The 13,862-nt window shown below is 45.3% G+C and overlaps 2 protein-coding genes across 2 annotated transcripts in view; both read left to right on the top strand.

Annotated features, from left to right (window-relative positions):
- LOC142250008 (uncharacterized) overlaps positions 1-8,975 on the top strand; it is a 94,817-nt gene extending 85,842 nt beyond the window's left edge. The window contains exons 25-31 of the mRNA XM_075322073.1: positions 826-1,114; positions 1,709-1,863; positions 2,817-2,855; positions 3,864-4,143; positions 4,987-5,141; positions 5,533-5,562; positions 8,212-8,975. Of these exons, the coding sequence (XP_075178188.1) occupies positions 826-1,114; positions 1,709-1,863; positions 2,817-2,855; positions 3,864-4,143; positions 4,987-5,141; positions 5,533-5,562; positions 8,212-8,816 (1,553 nt within the window). The 3' untranslated portion in view covers positions 8,817-8,975. The remainder of the gene's footprint in view (positions 1-825; positions 1,115-1,708; positions 1,864-2,816; positions 2,856-3,863; positions 4,144-4,986; positions 5,142-5,532; positions 5,563-8,211) is intronic.
- Positions 8,976-11,477: 2,502 nt separating this feature from the next.
- MGP (matrix Gla protein) overlaps positions 11,478-13,862 on the top strand; it is a 39,973-nt gene continuing 37,588 nt past the window's right edge. The window contains exon 1 of the mRNA XM_075320785.1: positions 11,478-11,593. The gene's annotated coding sequence lies outside the window, so the exon portion shown is untranslated. The remainder of the gene's footprint in view (positions 11,594-13,862) is intronic.

Raw genomic sequence — 13,862 nt, 5'->3', positions numbered from 1 at the left:
ACAAGTCTATGAGAGCCTTGTTCTGGTCTCATTTAGTCTCTCATAGAGTTGCATTGACATAACTTCTGAATTCTGGCCAGTCAGAAGGTATAGTCACAAAATGACTTCGCGGGACCGGAATGGCGTTGGTAAAAGATGAATATGTTGGAAGGTGAGTATATGGCAGGGGGCAGAGGCTTATACTGAAAGCGCCACTTTAGAACTGGATTAAAAAAACGCTGGAGTGGTGCTTTAAAGGGGTTTTCTCAACATCCAAAAATTGTTAAAATTACAAAGTGCTTATTTAACAAACCACTTTGCAATTTCCTTGTTATTAAAACTACTCTCCATTTTCAAGAATGAAGGTATTTAACATTTTATTGTTTACTTCTCAGTTCCTAGGTTACCGGCCACCGCTGCAGTCTATTAGAGTGGCTGGTTTCCTAGGTAAAGAGCACAGTGACTACAAGCTCTTTCCAGAGCTTGTAAGTGCTTCTCTGAAGCTTTTTGGATCACGGCATCTGTGCCGTTTCATTACCCTTCAGAAATCTGATGCTACAGAGTAAAAGGTGCCTCATATAGCAGTAATGTGGAGCCCACAGTTGGGACCAGCGACTCAACCATACTACTGGCCCAGACTGTCAATCATCAGGGGAGCACTGCCCCCAGCAAAGAAGCTGAGAGTCTGGGGAGCGATATACTCCTGAAGATAGAAGGTTAGACAACCCTTTTAATATCTCAAGGTATTAAACTTCCCCAGATGGGCCACTAATTGACCACACTATTTTATGTCGACCTCAATTTGCATGCAGTTTGATACTGTCATGGTTTTTGTCACAATTTCAGATGACAATGTGGCTCTCGGTGGCGTTGCTTCCCAATCCAGCACTTTCTCATCTGCGGGAGAAGCTCAAAATGCCAACGATGGTTCATTAGCCAACAACCACATTATGTCTCAGTGTTCCATCACCCAACGGGAGGTGTCACCTTGGTGGATAGTGGACCTAAAGTCTTCATACAAGATCATGTCCGTGGTCATCACCAACCGAGTACTGGAGTGCTGCAAGGACAGGATCAGTGGAGCCGAGATTCGCATTGGAAATTCCTCAGAGATGGGAGGAACGATGAATCCAAGGTGAGCAGAAGATGTAGGAGAGCAGAGAAGGGGACGTTTTTGGCCATGCTCATGGGTTCATGTTGACGATGGTGAAGATCATATTGATCTCCATGTTGTGCATTACCCGCTCATGATGATGATGACAATTATTAATAATTATAAATATTTTCCGCAAACTAACTCTTATGTTTAACAAAGCAGACTATCCTGGAGAGCAATTCAAAGGCGAGATGGGCATCCTGTAAGTCAATGTTTATCGAGCCTTGTAACATGGTCAGGGAGAAATACCGAAAAACTCATCTACAGTCAGTCTTCCTAAGGATGTTTGCCTCTAAGTGAAGAGAGCAGGTCACACTGGCTGAAAGTATTTTCTGTCGCATCATAATATAAAAATAATGCAACTTTGTCCTAAAAGGTGTGTCCAGAGAAGATGAGTAATTTTTCATCCACAGTATAGGTGATAACTTATAGATTGGAGGGGGCCCATCCGACAGGGCTGTACCGAAATTCAGAACAGGCAACTTTTATCCCCATTACAATGGAGTGAGATTGCCTATCCTTAACCTCCGCTCCATTCCGACTAACCCTTTGTATGTACTTACCCAATGGCAGGTGTGGGGTAATTTCATCAATGGAATCTGGAGAGTCCTTATATTTCGCCTGTAATGGTATGGTCGGGCAATATGTAACAGTGACAATCCCTGGTCGAGCCGAGCACCTCATCTTATGTGAGGTTCAAGTATTTGGACTTCATGATTTCTCTGGAGGTGAGTCCTATCAGTTCTTAATAGACTCATCCACATCAATAAAAAACAGAAGGGAATGATGGGTGAAGGTGTGGACTGGACGGGATCTGCTGGGGTTGGATGTTGTCCCAGTTGGTTCCCTTCCAAATGGGAAGAATTTGTTATATCAGTCTCTAGGAAAAGCCATCAAAAAGTATCATGGAGGCCGTAGGAGTCGACACCTAAACTGACTATTTAAGGGGTACTTCTCACATAGCGAAATCGCTAGCGAGATCGCTGCTGAGTCACAGGTTTTGTGTCGCACCAGTGACCTCATCAGCGATCTCGCTGTGTGTGACACTAAGCAGCGTCCTGGCCCCTGCTGTGAAATCGTTGATCGTTACACACTGTTCTGGTTCATTTTTTTACTCGTTGGTCTCCCGCTGTGCAACACGCATCGGCGTGTTTGACAGCGGGAGACCAACGAGCACCGACTCTGCGTAAGCAGTGTACACTGGTAACCAGGGTAAATATCGGGTAACTAAGCAAAGCGCTTTGCTTGGTTACCCGATATTTACCCTGGTTACCAGCGTACACCGCTCAGCGCTGGCTCCCTGCACACGTAGCAAGGGTAAATATCGGGTAACTAAGCAAAGCGCTTCGCTTAGTTACCCAATATTTACCTTGGTTACCAAGCGCAGCATCGTTATAGGAGTCGCTGGTGGCTGGTCGCTGGTGAGATCTGCCTGATTGACAGCTCACCAGCGACCATGTATCGACGCACCAGCGATCCTGACGTCTTATCGTGGTCGGAATCGCTGGTACTTCGTTTAGTGAGACGGTACCCTAAGACTCGAGGGATCCTGAGGTACAACTATTCAGGGAGATATAATCTCAGCTGTCAGCCAGCCTTCCCCGAAACATATCACTAGGAAATATCAGGAACATTATTGTATGTGAGCAGTGATGAAAAACTCTGCTTTTTCATTTTGCAGGAAACATTTTAGAGATGAATCAGGAAACTCCACAAGGAGGTAAAATGAATCCTACCAGGAAAACATATGAATGACATTGATGAAGATGATGATGATAATGATGGTGATTGCAATGAAAATGTTGACAATCATCAATTTCCTTTGATTGGAATTATTGTTATTTTTGACCATAGATGCTTCATTATACGTACGAGTAATAAAAAAGAGTAGTAATGTCAAAAACGTTATAGAGAAAAATCTCAAACTGTGCTCTTTCCTTTAAGGCCTCATTCACATGTCAGTATTTTCGCGTCAGTGTTCACAGGCCAAGGCCAGGAGTGGAACTTACAGAGAAAAACTATAGTTGAAAAGTTGACACCTGTTCTGTGTTTTGGAGACACTACTGGTTTTGGCAAATACTGATGAAATACTGCTCTAAAATACTGATGTGTGAACAAGGCCTTAGGCACCATATATATGGGACGAGAAAGAGGTCTGGAGGGAGTCAGATTAGTTTGGAAAGTACCAGCTGAGTCTGGAGGGAACAAATATGTCTGGAGGGACAGAAGGTTTTGGAGAGGATAGAGGGTTTTGACAGCAGCTTTATTTGCTCTTTCCATCTGACACGAGCGTTCAGGAGTACAGATGAGTCAGGAGACATGATCGTCAACTGAACCAACCTTTATGGGACAGCTCTCCAAGATGTATGGGCTACCTTGCCTTTAAGTTTTCCAAACTCGTAGAGAAGGGAGAGGACCCTGCCCTCGCAGGCTTACAGTCTACAGGATAATGTAAAGCACAGTAGGCTGGAGGGGGTTGCGGTAGCTCAGGTGGTGAGGTAGCAACGGGGTCATTGCAGACTATAAACCTTCTTGAACAGATGAGTTTCCAAGTTGGACTTGTTGAGGAACATAATTCCAGAGAATGGGGGGATACTCTGGAAAAGTCTCAGAGGCGATTAGGTGAAGTACGTACAAGTGTGGGAAGAGAGTTGGAGGTTTTGGGAGAACCGTAGATTACGTGCGGGAAGATATTTTGTCTACAATTTTGTCCATAATTTTTTTCCAGCTCCAAACTTGGCATTAAGTGGACGTTCCCTCCAGTCCAGTATATTCAATTTCTTTGGAGACTCCAAGAACGCTATCGACGGCTCTCTATCAAGCGACTACTCTCAGATGCAGTGCAGCCAGACGGTTCAGGAGATAAACCCTTGGTGGACTGTAGAACTCAGGGGCATCTTCTCTGTCCTCTCTGTGGCTGTCACTAATCGACAGGACCTCACCTGGGAAAGACTGAAGAATGCGGAGATCAGGATTGGAAACTCCAAAGATTGGATACAAAACCCCAGGTGATAAACATGTCTGGTTTGTTCTGTAAATATAGGAAATGGCAGGTAGTTGACACTTTAATTTAGTGGATAAAGCTCTCTAATTCAATGACTAAAGCACTCTAATTTGGATAAAGCGCTCTAAAATTGTAGATAATCCACTCTAATTTGATGGGTAAAGCGCTCTAATGTGTTGTATAAAGCACTCTAATTTGGTGGACCAATCACTCTAATTTAGTGAATAAAACATACAAATTTTGTGGATAAAGTGCTCTAATTTGATCTAATTTGGATTTCTTAATAATTCCCCTTTGGCATCATGGAGTGTATATGCAAGTGGCTTGTTTTTCCCTAATTTGGTGGACAATGCACTCTAATTTGGTGGACAAAGTGCTCTGATATGGTCGATAAAGCGCTCTAAATTTGTGGATAAAGCACACTAATTTGGTGGATAAAGTGTTCTAATTTGATGGATAAAGCACTCCAATTTGGTGGACAAAGCACTCTGATTTGGTCAATAAAGTGCTATAACTTTGTGGATACAGTGCTCTAATTTGATGGATAAAGCACTCTAATTTGGTGGACAAAGCACTCTGATTTGGTGGATAAAGTGCTCTAATTTTGTGGATACAGTGCTCTATGTTGATTGATAAAGCACCCTAGTTTGGATTTTTTTAAAAATTGCCATTTCATGCCATGGAGTGAACATGCAAGTGGCTTGTTTTTGCCTTGAGGTGTCACCTGGGCATTTTGGGACCTCTCCATAAGAAATTGCCTTTTTGGCACTTGTTACCGTATTTCATGCAATAAAACTAAATTAAGTGAGATGCCGACCGATTTCCTCATCTGTGCTTTATTTTTCAGGTGCGCGATCATACATTCACTGGGTCCCGGACACACCGGACTATTCAACTGTAAAGGAATGGAGGGGAGATACGTAACGGTGCTGCTACCAGATAAAATAGAAAGCCTCTCCCTCTGTGAAGTCCAAGTATTTGGCCTCCCGATATCCTCAGTTGGTAAGAAAAAATCCTCCATGTTGAGCTTGTCACATTGGTAGGGATATTTGGATGTATAAACCCCTTTTATTTAATGGGAGCAGTGACCACTTCTCTGCTGGTGACAGGCGGTGACAGCCACTTGTTTCCACCATCGGTGACCATCCTCTAGATCTGTATGACGTTTTGTTTTCTGGAATCTCCTCTGTACGAGCGGTCATAATACTAGATATGATCTACATAGACATGGAGCAGATTTTTTCTATGCTTCTCTTGTCCATATGCCTCCAGCTAACGCCAGTTGTGTGAATGTGAGGACGTCTGTGCGGATACGATCTAGACAATCTAGAATAATTATGATGTTCCTATATGTTTAGACATACAAAAATTTCTTTTTTAAATGTTATTTCAGGAAAGATGCTACGTGGCACTGAAGGAAACGGTAAGAGGCTTATATTTTTTATGCTTATGATGTTTTCATGTAATAAATCCCCCTCCTTCATGACAATAAGACAATGGATGTGATTCCACTTAGTGTAAAAATATTGGTCTCTATTAGCAAATAGCAGATGCTTACACTTTTTGGGGTGTTTCTAGTATACAGCAGGTCTTTTGGGGCGTTCCTGGTATACGGCAGGTCTTTTGGGGTGTTCCTGGTATACGGCAGGTCTTGTGGGGTGTTCCTGGTATACGGCAGGTCTTGTGGGGTGTTCCTGGTATACGGCAGGTCTTTTGGGCTGTTCCTGGTATACGGCAGGTGTTGTAGGATGTTCCCGGTATACGGCAGGTCTTGTGGGGTGTTCCTGGTATATGGCAGGTCTTTTGGGCTGTTCCTGGTATACGGCAGGTCTTGTGGTGTGTTCCCCATTTACGGCAGGTCTTGTGGTGTGTTCCTAGTATACAACAGATGTTGTGGGGTCTTTCTGGTATACAACAGGTCCCGTGTGGTGCTCCCCGTATACGGCGTGTCTTTTGTGGTGTTCCTGGTATGTTTATTGTGATGTTCCCAGTATACGGCAGGTCGTGTGGGGTGTTTCTGGTATACAGCAGGTCTTGTGAGGTGTTCCTTGCATACCGTGGGTCATGTGGGGTCTTCCCCATATATAGCAGGTCTTTTGGGTTGTTCCTAGTATAGAACAGATGCTGTGGGGTGTTCTTGGTGCATGGCAGATCTAGTGGGGTTTTTCTGGTTCACAGCAAGTCTTGTGGGGTGTTCCCTGTAAACGGCACATATAGTTGGGTGTTTCCATTATACGGCAGGACTTTTGGGGTGCTCCTGGTATACCGTGGGTCTTTCCCATATATAGCATGTTTTATGGGCTGTTCCTGGTATACAGCAGATCTTGTGGGGTGTTCTTGGTACACGGCATCTCTTGTGGAGTTTTCCTGGTATACAGCAGGTCTTGTGCGGTCTTCTCTGCATACACTGGTTCATGAGTGTTCCCCATAAACGGTGCATCTTAGGTGTTTCAAGTCTTGTGGGATATTCCTGGTATACAGTGATAACTACCTACCAGCAGTGGTTCAAGGAAAAGAAACCGGTGAACAGTGTAATGGCACCAAACCATGTCTTATCCATGGAGACCAAAGCAACCTCTTTATGACAAGCGCCATAATATTACATGGCAGACATGTTACCACAGGGAACCTGCACCAGATGACTAACGAGACCCTGCATTTTGGCAATGGAAAGTTACTCTACATTTGTCAAATATATAGTCACCTTACATGATGCCCTCCATTTGCTTGCCACTTATTTCTCCACTATGATCAGCGTACCGGTCAAGATGGCCTACATAGGGTTACGGGGAGTGCAGTGGTAAGTCAGAACCAGGTCTCCCCTACCTTTATTGTGCTGGTATGGCTCTGCTCTGCGGATCTGCAGTGCTAGAACTCGCCACTACACAGTGTACGGAGTGGCACTATTTGGCTTTGCTTATGTCCGGATGCAAGTACAGCCAAAATTGAACCAAATTTGTTAATAACTTTGGCACATAATCCTCCAATGTGCAGTATAAATGCCTCCTATAAAGTCACACGCTTAGGCTTCAGTTTAGAACTTTAATATGTGTTTCTGGTTTGGGTTTTCATCCAGTTCTGCCGCATCGTGACCACACTGGGCCAACATTACCTTGACTGTTTGTACTGCTCGCAGCTGCTCTCAGGGAGTGGACCCTCTGGGCCATAGCAAACAGAAAACCTAGAGGGGCATGACTATGGTTTCTCATCAGGTTTCAACAAGAGCCTCTAAAGGTGAGGGTGTTGCTCTGTAGGTGGTAACCAGGTGCTACTCAGGAAGACTGGTGCTGTGACAGCTGGCCCTAGGGGTATGGACACGGACAGTTACTGATATGGTAGGAGCAGCCGGGATGGCTGATGCGGCAGGCTCGGCCGATATGGTACGATATAGCAATGTCGGGCACGCAGGCTTGGCCAATAGGGTTCAATGCAGCAGCGTGCGGTAGAGCAGGCTTGACCGATAGGGTGCAGTGCAGCACTGGCCAGTATAACAGACTTGGTTGATAGGGTATGCAGCAGCGGAGTATAGCAGACTTGCCCGAAAGAGTATGATGCAGCAGCTGCTGGTTTAACAGACTGCTGATTGGGTATGATACAGCAGCGGCCAGTATATAAGACTTTGCTGATTGGATATGATACAGTAGCAGCAAATATGTCAGGTACTGGAAAACAGAGCAGTATAAGTAATATGGAACACACCACTAAACAGCAGCGGCAGTACTTAGGGACCTGAGAACAAGCAAAGTATAAACCACTTTGCCAAGGCACCTCCCTTAAAGAGAAGGTGCATTAAATACCTGATGCCTCTCAGCCATAGGCTGAGAGGCACTTTCGTGTTAGGGTGTACTGGCCCTTGAGGTCAAGGTGTGCACACTCTACCAGTATAAGAGCACAACCAGTAGGCCTGTGCCATGTGCACAGGTACTGGGAGGCAATGGCACGGACCGGAGGGGAGCAGGACAGTGCAGGGACGCCGATAAGGGCGTAACACTGTTGTGGTGAAGTTCACAACACATCAGTCTTCATCATCTTTCTCAAGGGTCAATGTCTCATGTTCCATTTCTCTTTGTAGGTTTTGTTGGAGGAACATTAATGTTCCCCGAGAAAGGAGACTGGAGCTATGCCATTCTACAGCCACAAGCGCCAATAGACCTGTTAGAATTCACCCTTTGCCTCCGCCTGTTCACTGCTCGCTCTGAACACCGTGAAGTCATATTATTCTCCTATTTCAATGATGGCAAAGATGAACTGAATGTTTGGAGGGAGCTCGACGGTCAGCTTTCCTTGTATCTCCGCAGCAGCAGTGAAGGCGCCATTTTTTCTGTATCTAATATCCGCACATTTGGGACACATGTCTGCATGACTTGGCTTTCTTCTTCTGGGGTAACCAGGTTTTGGGTTAATGGTAAAAGGTCTACAAGTCAGATCTACAGAAAGGGCCACTATGTGTCTCCAGGGGGCACAGTGATCTTGGGGCAGGACCAGGATACCAGTGGAGGAAGCTTTGAAGAAAAGCAAAGTTTTGTAGGTGAAATTTCAGACGTCCATCTGTGGAATTACGTCCTACCGGCCAGCGCCATCAAAGATGTCTATAAAAATAAGCAAACCACTGCAGGGAACATCATCGACTGGAACTCTGTAAAATACAGCCTGTATGGAAATGTGATGATTCAGTGAACACTGACCGGATAACAGTCCGGCATCCAATACTGTGCAGTCACCAGAGATTCATGGCCTTCATGATTGTTTTTAGTTCAGTTTCCTTCTTTCGGAGGCCGTGGTGGTGTCTTCACACGTCGGCCTGATGAATATTGTCCTTACCTACAAATAAATGCTGTAACTGATTATCCTAGTGTTTGTGTTTTTTTATTTTATTCTTCATTATGTTATTACTATGTTATATTTTTCAGAATTCTTAAAACATTTTTGTAAGGTAATAGTAAATTATTCTGCCCCTCCGTCAACTGGAGAAGGAATATAAAACGTAACCTTAATTAAAAATTATATATTATATTATAGGAATATAAAAATATAATATTATATTATAGGAATATAAAAATATAACCTTTATTGTTCATTAAACTAGAACCTACAAAGTGCACCCACAATCGTGACTTTCTAAGGATAATAATAAAATGACTAAAACGTCTTAAGCCCGCTTTACACGTTACAATTAATCGTGCGATCGGATTTGCAATCACACCCGCCCCCATTGTTTGTGCGGCACGGGCAATTTGTTGCCCGTGTCGCACAATGCTCTAACCCCCCGTCACATGCACTTACCTTCGAAATGACCTCGCTGTGGGCGCCGAACATCCACTTCCTGAAGGGGGAGGGACGTTCGGCGTCACAGCGACGTCACACAGCGGCCGCCCAATAAAAGCAGAGGGCGGAGATGAGCGGGACATAAACATCCCGCCCACCTCCTTCCTTCCGCATTACAGGCGGGACGCAGGTAAGCTGCAGTTCATCGTTCCCAGGGTGTCACACGGAGCGATGTGTGCTGCCCCGGGCACGATGAACAACAGGACGTTCGATTTTTAGAAAATGAGCGACGTGTCAGCGATGAATGAGAAGGTGAGTATTTCTGCTCGTTCATAGCTGTCACACGCTACGATATCACTAACGATTCCGGATGTGCGTCACTTACGACGTGACCCCGCCGACATCTCGTTAGATATATCGTAGCGTGTAAAGCCCGCTTTAGTCTCCATGCGTTTCTTTGTCCCTATATTTTGGACAATTCATCAGGAGGCTAGTATAGAACGGTCAGTTGCTGAAGGCTCCAGGCTATCCATCAATTATTTCAAATGGATATTAATTATCCCCCAGGAGCAATTTAATCAACACATTCTGGGGATAAATTACTCATATATAATTATTATTTTTTAGAGGGGATGTTGGGAAAGTCTATTATATTCAGCCACTGTTTAGCCTCACCTATTAACTATTGCACTTAGCCCATATTAGATCTTAAATTTACCTTTTCTTTAGACATAATGGTGCTTTACACGCAACGATCTCGTTAACGAGATATCGTTGGGGTCATGTCGTTAGTGGCGCACATCCGGCCTCGTTAGCGATATCGTTGCATGTGACACCTAGGAGCGTCGATCACCGATCACAAAAGCGTCGAAAATCGTTGATCGTTGTCACGTCGTCCATTTTCATAATGTCGTTGGTTGTTCATGCCGCAGGTTTTTTGTCGTTCCTGCGGCAGCACACATCGCTATGTGTGACACCGCAGGAACGAGGAATAACCTCGTACCTGCGGCCGCCCGCAATGAGGAAGGAAGGAGGTGGGTGGGATGTTCGTCCCACTCGTCTACGCCCCTCCGCTTCTATTGGGCGGCCTTTTAGTGACGTCGCTGTGACGCCGAACCAACCGCCCCCTTAGAAAGCGCTGTCGCTAGGCAGGTAAGTATGTGTGATGGGTGTTAGCGATGTTGTGCGCCACGGGCAGCGATTTGCCCATGACACACAATCGACGGGGGCAGGTACACTCGCTAGCGATATCGATATCGCAGCTTGTAAAGTGCCCTATAGGCTATGACTCCTATCCTCATTAATTACTCTTGATGTCAGATTAGAAATCACTATGACGCTCAATTAATCACAGTCATTTTTATAGCCAAAACACTACTAGGCCCAATGCCTTAGGGTATGTGCCCCCGATCAGGACTCACTGCATCCTGGACGCAGGGAGTCCTGGCCGCGAGTCTCCTCTGCAGGATAACGCAGGAGACCACAGCTGCTCGTACCCACTATCAGGGTTCGGTGCGCTGCAGTCTCTCGCTTGTGTTCTCCCTATGGAGGACGCATGCGAATCCGCAGCAAACAATGGACATACTGCGGCTTGGAAAGACGCACCGTAGGTCAGTGTTTGCTGCGGAAAAAACAAGCATAGTGAGCACGGGATTTGTAGAAATCCAGCCACTATCCTTGTACTGTACAACACAGCATTTTGGACGCAGCGTAAACACATTTCATCCAAAATGCTGCAAACACTGATCGTGGGCATGCACCATAACATATGCGTGTCTGTAGGAGGGTGACCGGTGCCCTGCAGTCCCACTGAAGACGTCATATGTATTTATGTATGGGAAATGTTGTTTATTTGTGCGTTCTCTCGGGTGCACTGTTTTCAGGCACCACTAGGTGTCACTGCTCCCTTGTCCCTTTGATTGGGGTTGGGAGGGAGAACAGGGCTGAAGCAGTTAAAGGTTAATCTGCCCAGCAACAGTGAGTTGCCAGTTGGGATTAGCCTATAGGGGAGGAGAGTCCCTGAGGGAGAGGAACAGACTGCATCTGTGAGAAACGTGGTGGAGGAAAACCCCAATAGCTTTAATTTGGTGTGACCCAATGGGTCGAATCCTGGTGCCGGACACGTAGTGCAGCCCAAGTGGTGGCCCTTCCCTGGTGGATATCTAACGAACCCCCTCAGTCAGTGGAAGGTTAGTGGGCCCTTGAGAGAAGAGTAGGTCCTGACTGACCGGAAATACTGTTGTATCTGCTGTGAATAATGAAGCTGAAAGAGAGGATGAGGAGCTTAGGGACCCCAATGGGAGCCCGAGTACCAGGGAAGCGGTTGACCGGCAAATTGTATAAATTACCTGTTGCTAATGGTAACCCCTTCGGGGAACAAGAATGTGCCCGCCTCAGACTGTTTTTGATGTTGACAAGTAAAGAAGTTTGGTTGAAAGAACCAGTGACAGTGTCAGTGCTTCTGACGCATGAAGAAAAAGTCTGCGTATTACTGTATTGCACTAAAGTGGCGGTTGGGATTCAGAGAAAGAACCCCGGGCTGCGCTGCAGCCAAACAGCGGGCTCTGCCTTGATTAACGAGGCCCCCTCGTTGAATTGTTGCACTCAACATATTCCAACACCCCCACTCAACAACTACTTATCCTGTTAGTCCCATTGTGGTTCTGAAGTCCTCAAACTTGGCTCTTGATCTTGACTTTGTCATACTGTACAATAAACAAACTCAAGTATTCCACGTTCCACTGAATCATGTAAGTGGTGATGTTTTCCATCAATGTGCTTAGTCCTTGCACTAATCTTTTCACTGTAGGTGAGTTTAATACATCCTTGGTTGTCCTCATAGATAACAGTTGGCAGAGCTAGTGGCTTGCCGAAATCTTCCAAAAGTTGTTTCAACCAAATGAATTCTTGACTGGCGTGAACAGCAGTCATATATTCTTCTCCTGAAGATAATGCAAAGGACACTTGTTTTCTACTGGACCACGAAATTGAAGTTTCTCCTAATTTGAATAATTAACCACTTGTTGATTTCCGATCACTTTAATCTACAACCCAATTGGCATCCACATAACCTCTGAGAGTCAGATTTCCTAATGCCGATATCTTAAGATTTAGCCTTTGAGTTTCTTTAAGATATTGAAGAATTCTCTTAATTGCTCTTTTGCTTACACGTCGGCAGAGAACTCCGATTGTGGCTGTGATATCTGGATGAGTTGTGGTTGCTATGTAGAGAATTGACCCCACTGCTTGTCTGTAACTCCCATTGCAGATCTTCTTCTCCTTCCAACTTTAAGCAGGACAGATCCATTGGTGTTGACGCACCCTTGTTTTCTGTGTTTTCTGACATTCCAAACTGGTTTAGCACTGCGGAAATTTTAAAACTTTGGTTGAGAAGAAAACTCCCATCATCCTCTCTCTGGATTTCAATTCCAAAATAATAAGTCACATTTCCAAGATCCTAAAGGGGGCTTTACACGCTGCGACATCGGTAACGATATATCGTCAGGGTCACGGTGTTGGCGCTGTTAGCGACGTCGCAGAATGTGACAGCCAGGAGCGATGATCAACGATCGCAAAAACGGCAAAAATCCTTTGTTTTGGAGAGGTTGTTTAATTACAAAAAATCGTTGTCAGGTAAGTAGCGTAAGTAGCGATGTTGTTCGTCATTCCAGCAGGCAGCACACATCGCTGTGTGTGACACCGCAGGAGCGACTAACATCTCCTTACCTCCGTCCCACCGGCAAGGAGGGAGGTGGCCGGGATGTTACGGCCGCTCATCTCCGCCCCTCCGCTGCTATTGGCCGGCCGCTTAGTGACGTCGCTGTGACGCCGAATGCACCTCCCCCTTGTTCGGCGGTCACAGAGACATCGCTGACAAGGTATGTGCGTGGGACGCTGCCGTAGCGATAATGTTTGCTACGGCAGCGATCACCACATATCGCACGTACGACGGGGGCGAGCGCTATCGCGCACGACATCTCTAACTATAACTAGCAATGTCGTAGCGTGTAACGCACCCTCTCAAAGTGTTGGTTGAGAATCTCACCTACCTTTGCAATTTCCTTTTCATCTTGATGAGATATGATTACATCGTCTACATATGGAAGAACATACATCCACTTCTCCACTTCACTTTTCGTGTACAAATATGGATCAGCTTGAGATCTCTTAAATCTTTCATCAATCAACACTTTATTCATTTTGGAATTCCATGCTCTTGCTGACCGCATAAGACCATAGAGAGATTTTTGCATTTGACAAGATGCTCTTACCCCTTTTTAATCTATCCCTCGGGATGGCTTATACTGTATACAACTCTTCTTCAATGTCATCATGAAGGAAGGCTGTTTTGATATCAAAATGTCTCACTGTTGAATTGCAGCTATGGACATTAAAGTTCTGAATGTGGTCTGCTTCGCAACTGGAAAAAAATGTAGCATCATAATCTTCACCGTATTT

The sequence above is a fragment of the Anomaloglossus baeobatrachus genome, chromosome 8, assembly GCF_048569485.1.
Source record: "Anomaloglossus baeobatrachus isolate aAnoBae1 chromosome 8, aAnoBae1.hap1, whole genome shotgun sequence".
In the NCBI taxonomy this organism is placed as follows: Eukaryota; Metazoa; Chordata; class Amphibia; order Anura; family Aromobatidae; genus Anomaloglossus; species Anomaloglossus baeobatrachus.
The sequence above is the reverse complement of the archived record's forward strand: the minus strand, read 5'-3'. Positions and strand labels throughout refer to the sequence as shown.